This window comes from Oppia nitens, unplaced genomic scaffold (assembly GCF_028296485.1).
Source record: "Oppia nitens isolate AA-2021 unplaced genomic scaffold, nextdenovo-longstitch-racon4-pilon3 scaffold9_pilon_pilon_pilon, whole genome shotgun sequence".
Taxonomy (NCBI): domain Eukaryota; kingdom Metazoa; phylum Arthropoda; class Arachnida; order Sarcoptiformes; family Oppiidae; genus Oppia; species Oppia nitens.
The window spans coordinates 1012581-1029387 of record NW_026533253.1 but is presented as its reverse complement, the minus strand read 5'-3'; the positions used below and the strand labels follow the sequence as shown (position 1 = coordinate 1029387).

At 21.0% G+C, this 16807-nt stretch overlaps 1 protein-coding gene across 1 annotated transcript; it reads right to left on the bottom strand.

Moving 5' to 3' along the window:
* Positions 1–11724: 11724 nt before the first annotated feature.
* Positions 11725–16083, bottom strand: LOC128964615 (dopamine receptor 2-like). Its single transcript, XM_054311243.1, has 7 exons — positions 15240–16083; positions 15007–15080; positions 14651–14793; positions 13871–14315; positions 12859–12913; positions 12370–12464; positions 11725–12183 (listed from the first exon to the last, which is right to left on the bottom strand). The coding sequence occupies exons 1-7, from the start codon at positions 15878–15880 to the stop codon at positions 11891–11893; spliced, it is 1746 nt and encodes a 581-aa protein (XP_054167218.1). The 5' UTR covers positions 15881–16083; the 3' UTR covers positions 11725–11890.
* Between the last annotated feature and the right edge of the window lie 724 nt (positions 16084–16807).

The following is a 16807-nucleotide window of genomic DNA, read 5'->3' as shown; positions in this document are numbered from 1 at the left end:
AATTTTGAGAGCATACGTTTCTTAAAAATGCTAAATTAAATTAAAATTGTAGATTAATATTAGAGTCAATGTTTAAGTTACAAAATATACAGTATATAGTCATACAAAACATAGTGTATTGTAGTAATCATAACATAAACAGAGTCATAATTTTTATTTTTTTAAATGGTCATTATATTGCTATTTATTCATATTATTAATATTACTAAACTATAAAAACATTTTAATGTATATAAAATTTTCAAATAATAATAATAATTAAATTAATTTATCACTAATTAGTAATTTTAATTTTGAATTTAAAAATTAATTATATTTATTTTAAAAACCTAAAGTATTAATATTAAAACTACTGTTTATTGAATTAGTAATATAAGATTTATAAACAAAATATAAATTTCAGTTAACATTATTATTTATCTTAATAATTTAATTTAAATAAATAGATTTTCTATAAAAAAAATATTTACAGTATATATATATATATAGAAAATTGACTATAAATATAATTAATGATTAAAATCACTAAAAATAATTTACTTATATATTTGATACTACTGTATATATACATAAATTTTTAATGAAAATAACCATAAGTAGTGAACTATCATTTTATTGGTTGTTAAGCATTGAATAACATAAATATATTTATAGAAACATTTGACTTAATATTTGACTATTTGTTGTCTACTTTTTTTAGTATTGAGTAAAATATGAGTAGAAATTGATATAATATTCTTGTTTTTATCAGAAATCTATTTTTGTTTTTCATTGACAAAAAAATGTGAAATTTTCTCTTAGAGTTTCCAGATGTCATCCAAAAAAAATTGAAGGACTTTATTCGAAAACATTTTTTGCTTTTTAATTAATATTAAAATTTTTTATATACAGGGTATATAGTGTCAATAAAAAAAATATTATATTTATAATATTTAAATACATAATATTAATAGATAATCTAACAGTATGATTCAGTTAAAAATTTATAACTTAACTAATAATAAAATTTTGAAAATTAAATAAATGTTATATACTTATTATTTCTAATTTATTATACAATGTTTTTAATATTTTGTAAATCTTATCTGGCAACACTAATTAATTATAATCTAGTATATTTTAGCAATATCTGAAAATATGATATAATGATTTCATATGAAAAACAAAAAATAAATAAATATAGATATTTAATATATATATAAATTTATATATTTAGATAGAGTATTATGTTTTTTATTTTTATATAACAAACAAAAACAAATCAGTGAAACAAATATCAGTCATTTATTTCAGTCAATTCATTGAAAATTACATTTGAAGACTAGTATAGAATATTTTTATTAAATATTTATTTCTCTTGATTTCAAATACTGTATAAACATATATATATATATATATTTTATACCAAAAAATCCAATCATTACTTATATGTTTGTCGGAGAGATTGCCAATAATCCTTTACAAAAATGCATTACACATTTGTTTTGATTTACAATATTATAGAAACACAAACATATATATATATATACATACAGTGCATACATACATGCAATGTAAGGTAATTTATAGATATACAGTATAATATTAGTGTTGAGCGTTATTTAACGTAATACAATTTAATATTTGTTGTTAAAAAATATCAATATTACTAAATATATATAAATATAGTATAACTTAGAGTACAGTATTTATATTATTAATTCCTAAAATAATAATATATTGTAATAAAAACCTTAGCTATAGATCTGTTGTTGTTATTATAGTTTATAACAAAAAACTGCTATTATTTTATTGTCAAAAAATTTCAAACGAATTCCTTAATGTTTTGTTTGGACATAAAAAAAATTTCAATTGCAAATAAGCATTGGATGTATTAATACAATTCAATACTTTTTTCTTTATTCATTCAATACATCGCTATTTTATCTCTAATAATAAGATTTCGACTGAAAATATATACAAAACTTTATAGTAGTTGTTATCTATGAGAAAGAAAAACAGTCTTTTAATAGAAAAATATTTTTTATTCCTAAAAAAATATATAACAGTTTCGTTGAATCATTTTTATTAATACTATTACATGTTTTTGATGTTCATTGGAAATTATAATCATTATCTATTTAACTGTTAAACTATTAAACTAATATATTTTTAGAGAGAAAAAAAATAATTATTATAAAAATTAATTGGAATTTTAGTAAATATTATTAATACTAATTATAAATTAAAAAATAGTTTAGAAAACAAATATTTATAAATTGTATATTTACTTGACCTAGATAATTTTTTTAAATGTATAAATTATAGATATTAATAATATAAATTCGTGCTATAAATAAACAATATATTATTAGTATACAAATAATAATTTATATAAAAATAATATAAATATATATTTTAGTCAAATAACTTTTTTGATTAAAAATAAATATGAATTTCAAATATTTAATACTATATTGTGAAACATTTTGTAATATATATTATACATATCTTATAATCAATGGTTTTATTCAATAAAAATTTGTACTTTTGATATTATTATTATAAAATATATAAAATGCAAATAAACTATAGTAATTTATATAATATAAATGAATAAGATTTATACAATTCAGAGTAAATACTATAAAATATATTAAAGTTAACATTCAAAGGATTTATAATACAATAATATTCAAATATAAATTATACAGATTTTTATATGAATTTGTATCTCATATAACATTACTTGTATAGTTATAATGTTTTAAATCTAATTTAAAAATTTCTATCTATAATATTTGAATTAAATGCTTAAAGATTTTGATTAACCAATGGGATGTATTCAAATTTTATATTTTAATATTATTGTAATATTTAATAATATAAAGATATAATAATAATATATATAAACTAAATATTGTCAGTAATAAATTTTTTTAAAAAATAATTGTATTGAACGTTAAATACAGTATCATAACATTTTAATTAAATAATAAAAAGATTTTAGTAATAATTTAATAAAGTTATATAAACTATACTACAACTAATATATTAATAATATATATAAGAATATAATAAAAAATAAACAATAAAACAATATTATATTATAAACATTAATCTAATGAAATAAAATTTCAAATATATTTGTCTAATAAAACTTTTTAAATAATCAAATTTTTTGATTCAAAAGTAATAAATATTATATGAAAATTAAATTAATAATTTTTATTCTAAGATATATTATTTGATTGATTAAAAAATTGTAAATTTATTTTTCTCTATGATATTTCATTATAATTTATGAATTTGAATATTAAATTTAATATGTTTTTTATATTTAAAAAATTTAATTTATATTTAAATGTAATAGTAATTAGTTTTTAAAAATCTATTTTTTCTATAAAAACAAATGTTCTCAACTAAAATATAATTAGTTATTACTTTAATATAAAATATTTGAATTTAAATTTATTTGATATAATTAAAAATAAATTATTCACAACAAACAGAAATAAGTTATTTTAAAAATTTGAAAAATGATTAATAAAAATATAAAAACATAGTATTTCTATTCATTTGTTTATTAAATAATTTAATTAATAATTATGTAAATAATGTTTATATAAACTGTTAATTATTTGATAAATATAAACTATATATTATAGTTTAATAACTTTTAATAATAACTTTCAAAACTACATTTAATCGGCTTGTCATATAAATTAACTAAAATTTTAATGAATACATTGCAATTAATTTAATGAATCAATCGTTAAAACGATTTCCTAAAACTAAAAAAGCAATTATTTTATATAAATATATATATAAATTGTTTATCAAACTAACATTTACTCTGAAATTACAGCTCTAATCAATTGACAAATATGTTGTTAAAATAAAACAATAAAAACTTTATGTTTTGTAATAATAAAAAAATGTTTGATTTATACTGATTACTCACATTGTGTTTGATTAAATTCAAAAAAAATATTGTATAGTTAGTTAACTTTAAAGACAATAAAACTTTTTTTTCTAAAAAATAACAAAATGCAACTTATCTATGATATATATTGTAATATCACTATAAGTTTAAATTAAAAAAATTATTTTAATTAAATAGATTATAGTTGTATTAAATTAATAAATAGTAATTTTTTTATTTTATGTTGTAAAAAATTTATGCAAATATTTTTTATATATATTAAAATATTCTTTTTTTTGTTTTTAACCACTATAAAGTTAATATTAATAAAACTTTATTTTAGCTAAATTATGATATAAAATTAATAATCCAAGATTTAATTAAAGTAATTAATTAATTTTTCTGAAAAATCTAAAAAATTATAATATTTTGTTTCTTATGTAAACAACTTTTTATTGTATTGCATATTAATTTAGATTAATATTCTCGAATAAAATAAATTGTGCAACAAATAAAAAATATATATAATTTAGAAAATATTTAATATATATTAAAACTATTAAACTAGAAATGAGAAAAAAACAAATAAAAATTGATTCTTTACTTAACGATCCGTCACATATTTTTTGCTGAATAATAATATTTTTTGTGAAATTTTATTTAATTTATAGGTATAATAGAAAATAATATTTCATTTTTATATATATATACTTATAAATACATCTATTTTATATTTGATAAAATATTATAATTTAACATATGATAGGCTACGCTCTATAAAGTTAATATCAGTTTTTATGTCTAATTTATTTATATTTATTTTTTTTGTCTTTTATTTATCTACTAAAATGTATATTAACTACAATTGAATGAAAAACTTGATTTTAAAATCTTTTAAAAAAAATCTTAAAAACATTTTCTATATCTGTAAAAAAATATATGATATAATAATATACTATTATATTTATCAAATAAATAATTTTAGCTAGGAAAGATTTAAATTTGTTTAATTCACCGATAATTTAGACAAATATATATAATTTATTTGTATAATAAAAGAAATAAAAAATAATATATAGAAAATAGGATTGAAATTGTGGTTAAAAATTGTGTGTGTTTTTCAAAATGTGTTATCAATTTATATAAACTACTTTCTCTTTCTTTCTTTTTTTTCTCTCTCTTTCTTAAAAACTATTAACAAAATCTTTTAATGATTTACATGAATTGCTTATAATTTACGTTTAAAATGTAAGTAAAGTAACTTTTTTTCAGTTGGCTTTAGATTTAAATCTCTTTATTTCATAGCGACAAACAAAACATACAAAACACTGTTTTTATAACTAAATGACAAATAAAGTTTATGTGAATATAATTTTATGAAAAAAGTGATTTAGTTAGTTAGTTAAAGAGAGAGAGAGAGAGAGAGAGAGAGAGAGAGAGAGAGAGAGAGAGAGAGATAGAGATCTACAAAAACAATATAAAAAGACATAAAAATAGTTAAATACGTTTTTTTATATATTTTTTTCTCTTATGATAGTCAATGATATGCTATTATTACAATAAAAGAAAGGGCTTATCTATTAAAGCATAAAAAATAGATAACAATAATGTAAATTCATTTTAATACTTAATGGAAATGTCACTCAATAGTGATCTTTTTGAGTCAATAATAGACTATCATTTGAAATATAAATGTTTAAATGAAATGTACAAACAAACAAAAATGTGATTTACAGTATTATTGAATAGAAATATAATTTCATAATTATATTAATTTAAATACAGAATCAATTTTTCAGGTATTGTTTCATTATTTTGTATATTTATCAATAAATAAATATTTAATTTTAAAAATATTCTTCAATACATTTAGGAGATATTTTTTGTCTTATTTAATAATTTTTTAAAAATTTTATTAAAAAAATTACTAAAAATAAAACACTGTATATAACATAATTTTTTTATTAACAATACAATATTTAATATACAGTACTTGAATATCATTGATTATATAATACAATGCTATCGGCTAATCATTTGATTGTATTGTTGCAGTCAAATGCCTTTAGACTATACAGTACTAAACAAAAACAACTTGTAGTGAAAAAAAAACATTTGTTTCATTGATCACAACTACAGTAAATACATTGCATATCCATCAGTAATACTAATAAACAGTGGGAAAGAAAGAGTTGTGTTAATCAAACATTTTCATACATTCATTCATTCATATTATTATTATTGTCGTCAAACACACAAAATTTAATGACTTTTTTCTTATGTAATTTATACTATACTCTCATCAATACAAACACAACAAATCTGATGTGAAATGTTGTTAATATACTGGTATTGACTCTGAAAAGTATTGTCTGAGAGCCGTAAATGTATTAAGTATTATGTTATATACATTTATATTGTATATATAGTATATAAGAGTTGTCTTTATTGTACAGTATATGCAGTACTTGTATCATATTATATGATATAAAACTTTATTGTGTGTCGAGTCGACCGATGCAAACAGTTTTCAATGACAAACCCAATGTATAGCATAATGTATAACAAATCTCAAGTCTCTAATCTGCTAAACCTAACAGTGATTTTTCTCAAATTTCTTAATCATTGATTTACTAAATTTTTTTTTATATACAATATATATGATTGACAACATATAATATGAATACTAACTTTCACTTTATACACACATTTTAAGTTAATATTTAAAAACGTAAATACTTTGAAATAATAAATCATAATTAAATATATATTTATTTATTTATATATGTATAGTTAAATTGTTATTATTTGCTTATATTTAATAATTATTAGTTATTTTTAAACAATTGAACAATTGATAAACTAATTATAAATCAAATAGTATATCAAATACCTAAGTTGTTTCTAATAGTTTATAAATAATTTATTTAAAACATCTAACGTTATATTTATTTAATTTTTAAAACTAATCATTTTTTATAAATGATACAAACATAACCAATAATTATGTATAGAAAAATAGAAATATTAATATATAAAAAGTAAAGATTTAAAAAAATAATCTGTGATTACATTCAAAGTATTTGCGCTTTGTTTGTGACTTATATAATATATTTTCTTTTTGGTAAAACTTTTTTCCAAAGTCTAATCAAATTTTATTAGACATTGATTTAGATATATTAGTGAAGAGATGCGACAGTGAAATAGGCTATAAATTGACTGTAAATGATGAGACAATACAATGATATCAATGAATTTAATTGATACTCAAATTTTCACTCTTGTCTAATATATAGCTGTTATTAACACAGATATCAGTCAATAGTACTGTTGTTTACTATCAGTTCCTAGAATTGAAAAAAATATATATTAAATATAGTTTTTTAATTATACTTTACTTTATATACATATAGTTTATAAAATATTTGCAATATTATTGTAACATTGAAAATTCATATTAATATTAATAATTTTATAAATAGTTTGTTTATTAATAAAACAGCTATGAATAGTATGAAAGGTTTCTAATCTTTTAATTCTATTTTATATATATATATATAAAAATAAGTTTTTCAAATCTATAATAAAACTCAAATAAAATACATCAAAAATAAGCGGAAATTTTCTTATGATTTATAAATAGCTGAAGTATTTATTTATTTTATTATTATTATTGAAAAGACAGTGTGTTTGAAACATATTTTGGTTTCAATTTTACTCTTTACAGTATTTCTTAATAGATAATGTCATCATAAAATCAAATAAAACATCTTTCAAATTTTGAAATATTTTTTTCATATTTTTTTTAACAAAAATAAACTTTACATAAAATTATAATATATACTAATGCAGTATTTATTGACTTTCTATACAAATATTAATAAACATAATGTAAATATATTTTTTCCACTGAATAGTCTTATTATTAACTATACTAATGCTATTTATATAATAGATAAACAGTTTTTTTTATTATTAATAAAAACCCAAAATACTAATAAAAAATTGTAATTTATATAGTAATCTAAATTTACTTTATATATAATTTTGCATATTTATCATCAAACTATAATTAATCATTTTACGTTTAAATTTGATATCCTTAACAAATTAATTAATAATTTCAGATTATTATTATTATTGTATGACATGTTAATAAAAAATCATTAATCAATTGACATAAGGTTTCATTTTATTAAATTCATTGTAAATGATTTATATATATATATTATATTGATTTAAATTATGTTATAATATAAATAAAATAAATGTAACAAAAGTTGTATACATTAAAAATGGGAAAATGTTTGTTGAAAAAAATTCAATGTTATATGAAAATTGCAAAATAAATTGCCATTAAATTCAATGTGTGTATTAGTTTAACTTTCAAATATACTTTACTTTTTATACATGCATTATATAATACAGTATAACATTTATTTTTGAATGATCAATATTTTTCTATAAAAATCATAGAAATAGTAAGTAATAATACAATGAAAAATCAATATATATTTTATTTTATTTTAAAAAAATAAAATGCTTTGTTTAGATAAATCATTTTAAATTTAGCTGAATCTAACTTTCAAAATGGATATTTATTTTTATATTTTTTGATAATAAATAATTTTATTTCTTAGTCTACATTAATCTATAAGTCTAATATATAAAGTAATATCAAAACTAAAAATAAGTCATTTATTATTTCACTCAATAAAGTGTAAACATTTATCAAAAATAATTTTTAACCTTTAAACAACTTATTTATTGTATACACTATTAGATAAAAATTTTATAAATTAATGTGATTACTTTTTTATTGAATTTTTTTAATTTAGTTACTGTAAAAGTTAAATATTAATTAGGTTATATAAATTGTTTAATATAGAATATATATATAATTTTTCAGATGGCTTATCTAGATGTATAAAATTGATAAAAAATATTACTATTATATAATTACTAATTACAATAATAATCTAAAACTATTGTATAAATATGTATATCTAAACTGTATTTATAATATTATGGATTCTATAGATTCTATAGAATAAAATTTTATAAATAAATAACAATATAAAAACAGTATTAAACTTAAATTATTACTTTATATTAAACTTATTAATAACTATTTGATTATAATTGATATAATCTGTGAAATATAGTATAGAAATACTTATATTATTAATCCTTTAAACACTTGATCATTAAATTGCAATTAGAAATGGATTAGCAATTTAAAGCCAATAATTTAGTTAATAGATAACTGCACTGTATATGTATACAAGTATAACATAATATTTCTCTATGTGTAATCCTATATGAAAAGTATTATGTATTAAACAATATTATATAACACATATTGTAAATATAAACTGTAGAAGAGTTTGAATTGAACTCAACTCTTGATAATCAATGCCTGACAAAGATTTGATATACTTTATAAACTACAGTATACTATACACTATACGATACAACTTATAGGTTAAGACCCTAAAGTGTATTTGTATTGAAATTGTTTGCTGATGTTTGTCAGCTATATATCCAATATAACCCTAGAATACAGTATATCTATCTCAATATATCTATATTTTTGTACAAACAGTACAGTATATAATAGAATATATAATAGTAGTATAATATATCTGTAGTAATGATGTGCGAAAAATTTGAACATCACTTGACTTTATGTTAACAAAGATAAAGAAAGAAAGAAAGAAAGAGAGAGAAAGAGAGAGAAAGAGAGAGAAAGAGAGAGAAAGAGAGAGAAAGAGAGAGAAAGAGAGAGAAAGAGAGAGAAAGAGAGAGAAAGAGAGAAAAAGAGAGAGAAAGAGAGAGAATAGAGATAAACAGATAGACAGATAGGTTGACATCAAGATATAGATAGTATATGAAACAGCTTTTCATATCATAAGCTAACGACTTGTTTGTCACCGATTTTTTTCTTTTGTTTTCATCTAATAATAGTTGAATGAAATGATACTCTGAAAGTACAACAGGAGTACAGAAAAAAAATTTATATGTAAAGCATTTAATTTTAAAAATTAATACATTGTTTTGTATTAATAATTAATTGATATTCGACGACAACAACAACAAAATTAGACAAATTTATACCAATTGTTTTTATTGCTAACAATGTAGCAGTTTTGTTGTTGTTGTTAAATTGATATTATTTTCAATATCGTAAGATATATATAAAATGTTTTTCATATTATTTATAGTATATCAATATATGTGATAACACTTTTAAATAACAGTTAATTTCATTAAAGACTATATATTGTATTTTTGATTAATATAGAGTAAATGTATTTATAAAACATGTGCAACAATGCAATAATTCTAGTATTTTTTGCTAACAAATCCTTAATTAATATATTGGTTGTATATTATAGTCAATAAATTTAGATTTATATATAGAATATTTGAATTTATAAATAAAGTTTTACAAAAAAAAAAACAATTAATAAATATTAAAATTTTCTAGATTAATTATAATTATATATTTTTAAATTAATTCAATACATTTTCCAAAATAATATTAGTTTATTGTTAATAATTTAAATTAAAAAATAATAAACACATATCAAATTATTTATAATGATTTTTTAAATAATTTATTTTAAAAGAATCATTAATTTAAATACAAAATTTTATAACATAAGATTTTAAAAATTATCTTATATAACATAATAAAATTTATACACCTATACAATAGATAATATAAATATTTTAAAACCATTAAAATATTTATTTTTAACTCAAAAACACTAATTTTTATAAAATTTTATAAAATTAAAATAATAGTTTAATAGTATATAAAAATATTCTAATAATCAATTACAGTAATAATTATGTAATATAATTCTCATATACAATATTATATATATACTAATATTACTAAACTTTTATTTATTAATTATTATATCATATATTACTCAACGACTCTGTGGGTTAAAAACAAAAACAAAAGTGTATTAAATAACACAAAAAACATTATAAGGATTTGGTGTCTAGAAAACATAATAATTTTTTTTATCAATTTTAAAACACAAATTGGATTCAAATAACATTTTCATATAATCCTATTGTATAAGACATACTGTATATTATTTGATGACATTATTATTTTTATTATATTTTTTCTTTTGGTTCATAAAAACGTTAAATCAAAATGTAATGACTCGTTAAATGAGTGCACAAATGGTTATATTTTTCGTAAATAAATAGCATATATATATATACATTAAAATTTTATAGCTAAGTTATATAATATTATTGATTTGATATAAATTTAATATAAACATTTGCATAAAATAAAAATAATGATGATGATTAATTTTGATGCATGCTTTGTGAAAATAAAAAATTATTGATATTTTTTTTGTCAACAAGTGAAACTAAAATTATAATAATAATTATTATTATTATTATAAAAAATATATCACAGGATTTTAACAAATTTTTAATAAATTTATATAACTTTTTTTATTTGGTAAGAAATAGGAATTACGTAACATTTTCTGAATGTTAAATAATATAATTATAGTATTGTTAGTAATTTTTATTGTTATTCAATTTTTTATATTAATAACATTATTGACAATTATTAATTAATTTAATTTAATTTGTATCACTTTATTAATTATTTGATTGGCTAACTGTGCAGTAATTATAAACAGTGATTATCGATTTTATTATTTAGTAATTATGCATTTATTTTATTTCACATTTATTTTTTGGTAATTTTTTTTGGATAATATCTCATCCATTGAATCCATTAAAATATCTCTCTTTTCTTGTGAACTCTTGGAAGTACTCAACAACAAAAAAAACGGTTGGTCTGTCTGTATATGTAAGTGTATGAACTTATTTGTGACCCATTATTACAGACAAACAATGTGAGCACTGGTAGTCAGTTCTCTAGAGTCCATTAGATTTTAATATTTGACATCGAGTTGTCTTTTAATGTCTCTGTGTTTGTCATATGGGAAGTGTTTCACTAATTCTAAGTCCATTTGTGTGGTCATCGCATGTATGGTTGTGCGTAACGCTGGCCTCTATACTGTTGAGAACTATTTCCTCATTGGACCTGTGCTTAGGGTATCCATGTTTGCCATCTTTGGCCACATAACTGAATCGATTGTGTTTCAGCCGATTGTTATGTCTGTCCCGTTTAGATATACAACACGAACAGAGTATCCTACGAAAGGCTCGCCGAAAGTCCCGCGACCAACAGGCATATATGGCCGGATTCATTGCACTGTTAAGCCAACCTAACCGTTCAAACCAAATAAAAACTAAAGTTTTAAAACTAAAATAATGTTATATTTCTGAGCTATATTATTATTATAGTGTAATAATAATTGATTTATTGATTCAGTGAAACAAAAAATAAGTTATATTATTATACTAAATAGGATATACTAATAATAATAAAAATGATTATTTAGTAAACATACCCAACCAGGTGACCACTGATAACAGTAGGTCGGGCTCAAAGACACACGACTCGGCACAGATGCCCATCAATATATTGGTTACAAAAAAAGGCATCCTATTTGTTGAGATTAACAATGTTTGCATAGATAACAAAAAATAAATAAATAAATACAAAAATCTTTATATTTATATTAAATGGTATGTTATTTTTTTAATTTTTATTTATTTACTTATTATTATTTTGTTTTTTCAATAGTAATATAATATTTTTTTGTATTTAAAAAATTAAAGTTAAAAAACTGCATTTCATAAATCAAATCAAATAAGTCTAACAAATGAAAATAAGTTTTTTTAGATAAAAAAATACAATAACAAAAAATTATTATATTTCCTAAGGATATAACTCGTGAATATTATATATACATATAAATTTATATATATATTATATTATTGTATATATATTGTATATTATTTGTAAAAAACAATACATTTGGGGCTAAAATACTTGCCAACAAAGTATGAAGACTCCCATTACTATTCCCAAAGTTTTGGCCGCTTTTCTCTCTACAGTTCCCGACAGCACCAGTAGTTACCAACGGGTTTTCAATTATGAATATTATATATATATATATATATATTTGTGGATAAAAATGTTATTATAAATGCGGTTTCGCATATTGTATTGTATTAAATTCAACATATTATATTGTTTGCCGCAAAATTATATATATATATATATATTAAATTGTTGTTGTTGTTGGTGTTGTTGGATATGACATAAAAGATATAGAAATAAAACAAAAATAAAATTAGATTTTCCGATCTCAATGGTTCACAATCGATGCAAACATATAGATATATAATAGCCGTCAGCGTTTTTATTTTGTTGTTGTAATGTTGTCTATTGTTTCAATACAATTTTATCAAAACAAACAAAAAATAAAAATTTCTACTAAATATATTTGGTACTATATTTATTAAAATGTTATGCTATTAAATGATATTAACTTAAAAGTAAATATTTAAATATATAAAAAATGTACTAATAATAATAGTACTAATAATTATCATATCGACTAAATAATATTTATACAAATTCAATACAATTATACATTAAAACTTTTTTTTACAATAATGAATCTTTTTTTTTGAAAAATATTCTACAAAAACTAATTATTATTATTTTTTAAAAATAATGATTTGAAAAAAATATTAACAAAGTTTTATCAAAATACATGTTGATAATTATTATCAATAACAAAAAATTCAAACAACTATTCAAACAGATTGATGTCAAACACATGTACAGAATAATAATTATAATAATACTAATACTAATAATTATTATTTTAATTATTGAGAAATCATTGTTGACTATCATCCAGAATTTGATGCCACAAAAAAATCTCATATCAAATATATATTTTGTATAATAATAATAATAATGAAAAAATATATGTAAACATAAACAAACATAAACAAACATAAAAAATATATACATAATGTAATGCAAATGTAAACCTTTGGCTAATTTGGCTAATCTTCTACCAACCGACCAATTAGTCTTCATATTTCTCGATCTAATTGATGAACACTTTTCTAAACCGTTTTCATCGGTTCCGCTGATAAACTCGTGATTGTGTTCATCAGAACCGGAATCACCGGAATATTTTGGTCGACATATATGCTGTCCAACCATTGTTTGGTTATTACTATTGTTTGTCACATTTTTGCCGCCCCTATGCATTCGCAGTGTAATTGCATTATTGTTGCCCAACGTATCGCTGGACGAGTTTATCTGTTTGGCGCCCAGTTTTAGACTACGGGTCTGTTTGCTGGCCACCACATAAATACGATAATAGGTAAACACCATAACCATTAGTGGTCCGTAAAACGAGATCGTAGATGAAAATACTAGATAACCGACATCGTCAGTAAATAAACATCGAAATGGTGGTACCGGTTCCTATGAATTATTATTATAGTATAAAACAAACAAAAAAATAAATAAATAAGGACTCAGTTCAGTCAACTGTACAAATAAATATAAATTGGTAGACAATAATAGCCGACAATTATTATTGGATTTTAGTCTCTCTCTCTCTCTCTCTCTCTCTCTCTCTCTCTCTCTCTCTCTCCAAACTTATCTCATAATAATGTAATAAAGCTATCGATTTAAGGATTTGCCACTCGTTTGTCGCTAACATTATTATTATAGTATTACAGCTCTATTGTAGAGCCCAGTCGGTCAGTCAGCGATGGTTTTATATATGATATATACCTATCATTAAAATAAATTACCTTTTGTACGGCTCTCCACCAGAGTATAGCTGGAAATGAGATCAGCGCCGAACAGATCCACAGAAATGCTATAAAAATGGCCGCTTTATTGGGTGTCATACGAGATGGATATGTCATCGGATCAGTGATAGCCCAGTATCGATCTGTTTAGAGGACATGTATTTTCAAAAAAAAACATTCATAAAAATTGCAATACATAAGAAAATACAGGTAATAACAACAAATTAGTCACAAAAAATCAAAGGTTTCTAATATATCAAACTAATAAAAATATGTTTAAATATGCTAATACAGCATAAATTTATATATATAATTGACAGGTAAGTAGTAGTAGTAGTAGTAGTAGTAGCACATACCTAACGAAATGACACATAGATTGAGAATGGATGCCGAACTGGCCAATACATCAAAACTGTGCCATAAATCACACCTTTATTTTATATATCATTTTGAATGACAAACCAAACAAAACCATTAATCATTTAGCAATTAATTTGTAACATATAGAGAGAGAAAAAAGTAAAATAGTAGTTTATGGGTAGTTAGAGTATGGGCTATAAATTTATATTAGCCAAACACACACACATACCAGTCCTGTCCAAATATCCACCATTTGTTCATGACTTCGTGGACAACTGAGAAAGGCATAACAATGGCACCGACCAGACAGTCGGCTGCGGCTAATGAGGCAACAAAATAGTTGGTCACAGTATGTAAGTAACGTTCCCGATAGACACTGAGCATTGTTAATGCATTGCCGAAAACAACAATAACACAAATAATGGCCAAAATGATGGCCAAAAATGGATGGTGTATACGAAGATCGGGCTCTAATATTATAGTCGTTACTACTTTAGTACTGTTCACTGGTGTGGCTAATGTGGTGATGGCTGACGCCGTAATGGTCGACTGATTATCTAATGTACTCAATATGATCGGCACTGATATGTTGTCATCATTGGCGATGGTATCACTAAAATAATTTATATGACTATCATTGCAGCTATAATTACGACAGTTGACTGACGTAATACAGTCCAGAATCTGGACTGAATTCGTCCACAAATCACTACAGTTGATGAGCGCCGGTGGCGTCACATTGGCTTCAGTGCTGAGCCAGGCTGCCGGTGCCCAATAGGTGCTGAAATTTCTGATCAATTGTTCAGCAATGGTGCCGGTATCCACATCGTTGCCACCATCACGGCTGTTATCACTCATATTTGGTATCATTATTATGTTGTTAAAGTTGAAATCACTGTCCAAACAATTTTTAGCATACGATGAGATGGTGATGCCTCAGGTGCTGATCAATGTTGTTGGTCTCGTTGGATGACATAATCACTGGCAAATCACACATAAACATCACACATATATATTATATTATAGGATAGGATGTGCTCCGAGTGCTGTCACAATAATAATAAAAAACTTCTAACACATTATTAATCAAACATTATATTAATATACCAATCATTTTCAATGCAAACTTGAAAACTGTGAAAACTTTCAACTTTTTTCTGGTTTTATTGGATTTGACGTCAACCAAACACTGATAGTCAAAGTAATAATAGTAATAATAATAAAATTAATATTAATATAAATTATAAAAATTAATTTTGTAATAAATGTAATTATTTGCATATTGTTTTGTATAGGATATCACAAGAAAAAAATCATTTGAAATAATAGTTAATTTTTTTATTTCGTGCAATCAATTGGTAAAAGACTTGTAATATTAGATAGAAAGAGAGAGAGAGAGAGAGAGAGAGAGAGAGAGAGAAAGAGAGAGAGAGAGAAAGAGAGAGAGAGAGAGAGAGAACACGTAAGATATGTATAAATTATTAATATATATATATATTTTTTTGTATTGCACCGTATGATGTTAGCAATAATGTAATGTTTATTGTAATAATAATAATAGTAGTAGTGATTGTAGTTAGTTAGCATGTATAGTTTTTAGGTGACGGTAGTAGTAGTATTAAAACAAGTAGGAAATGTCGTGATTAATAGTCAGACAACAACATAACATTAATTTGTTTTTTTTATTGTCTCCAATATACAGTATATGGCAAATGTTTTTCAATAGACACTATCAACTGCTACTATAATACTGTATTAATTTACGACTATAACCGCATTCATTCATATTTAAAGCAT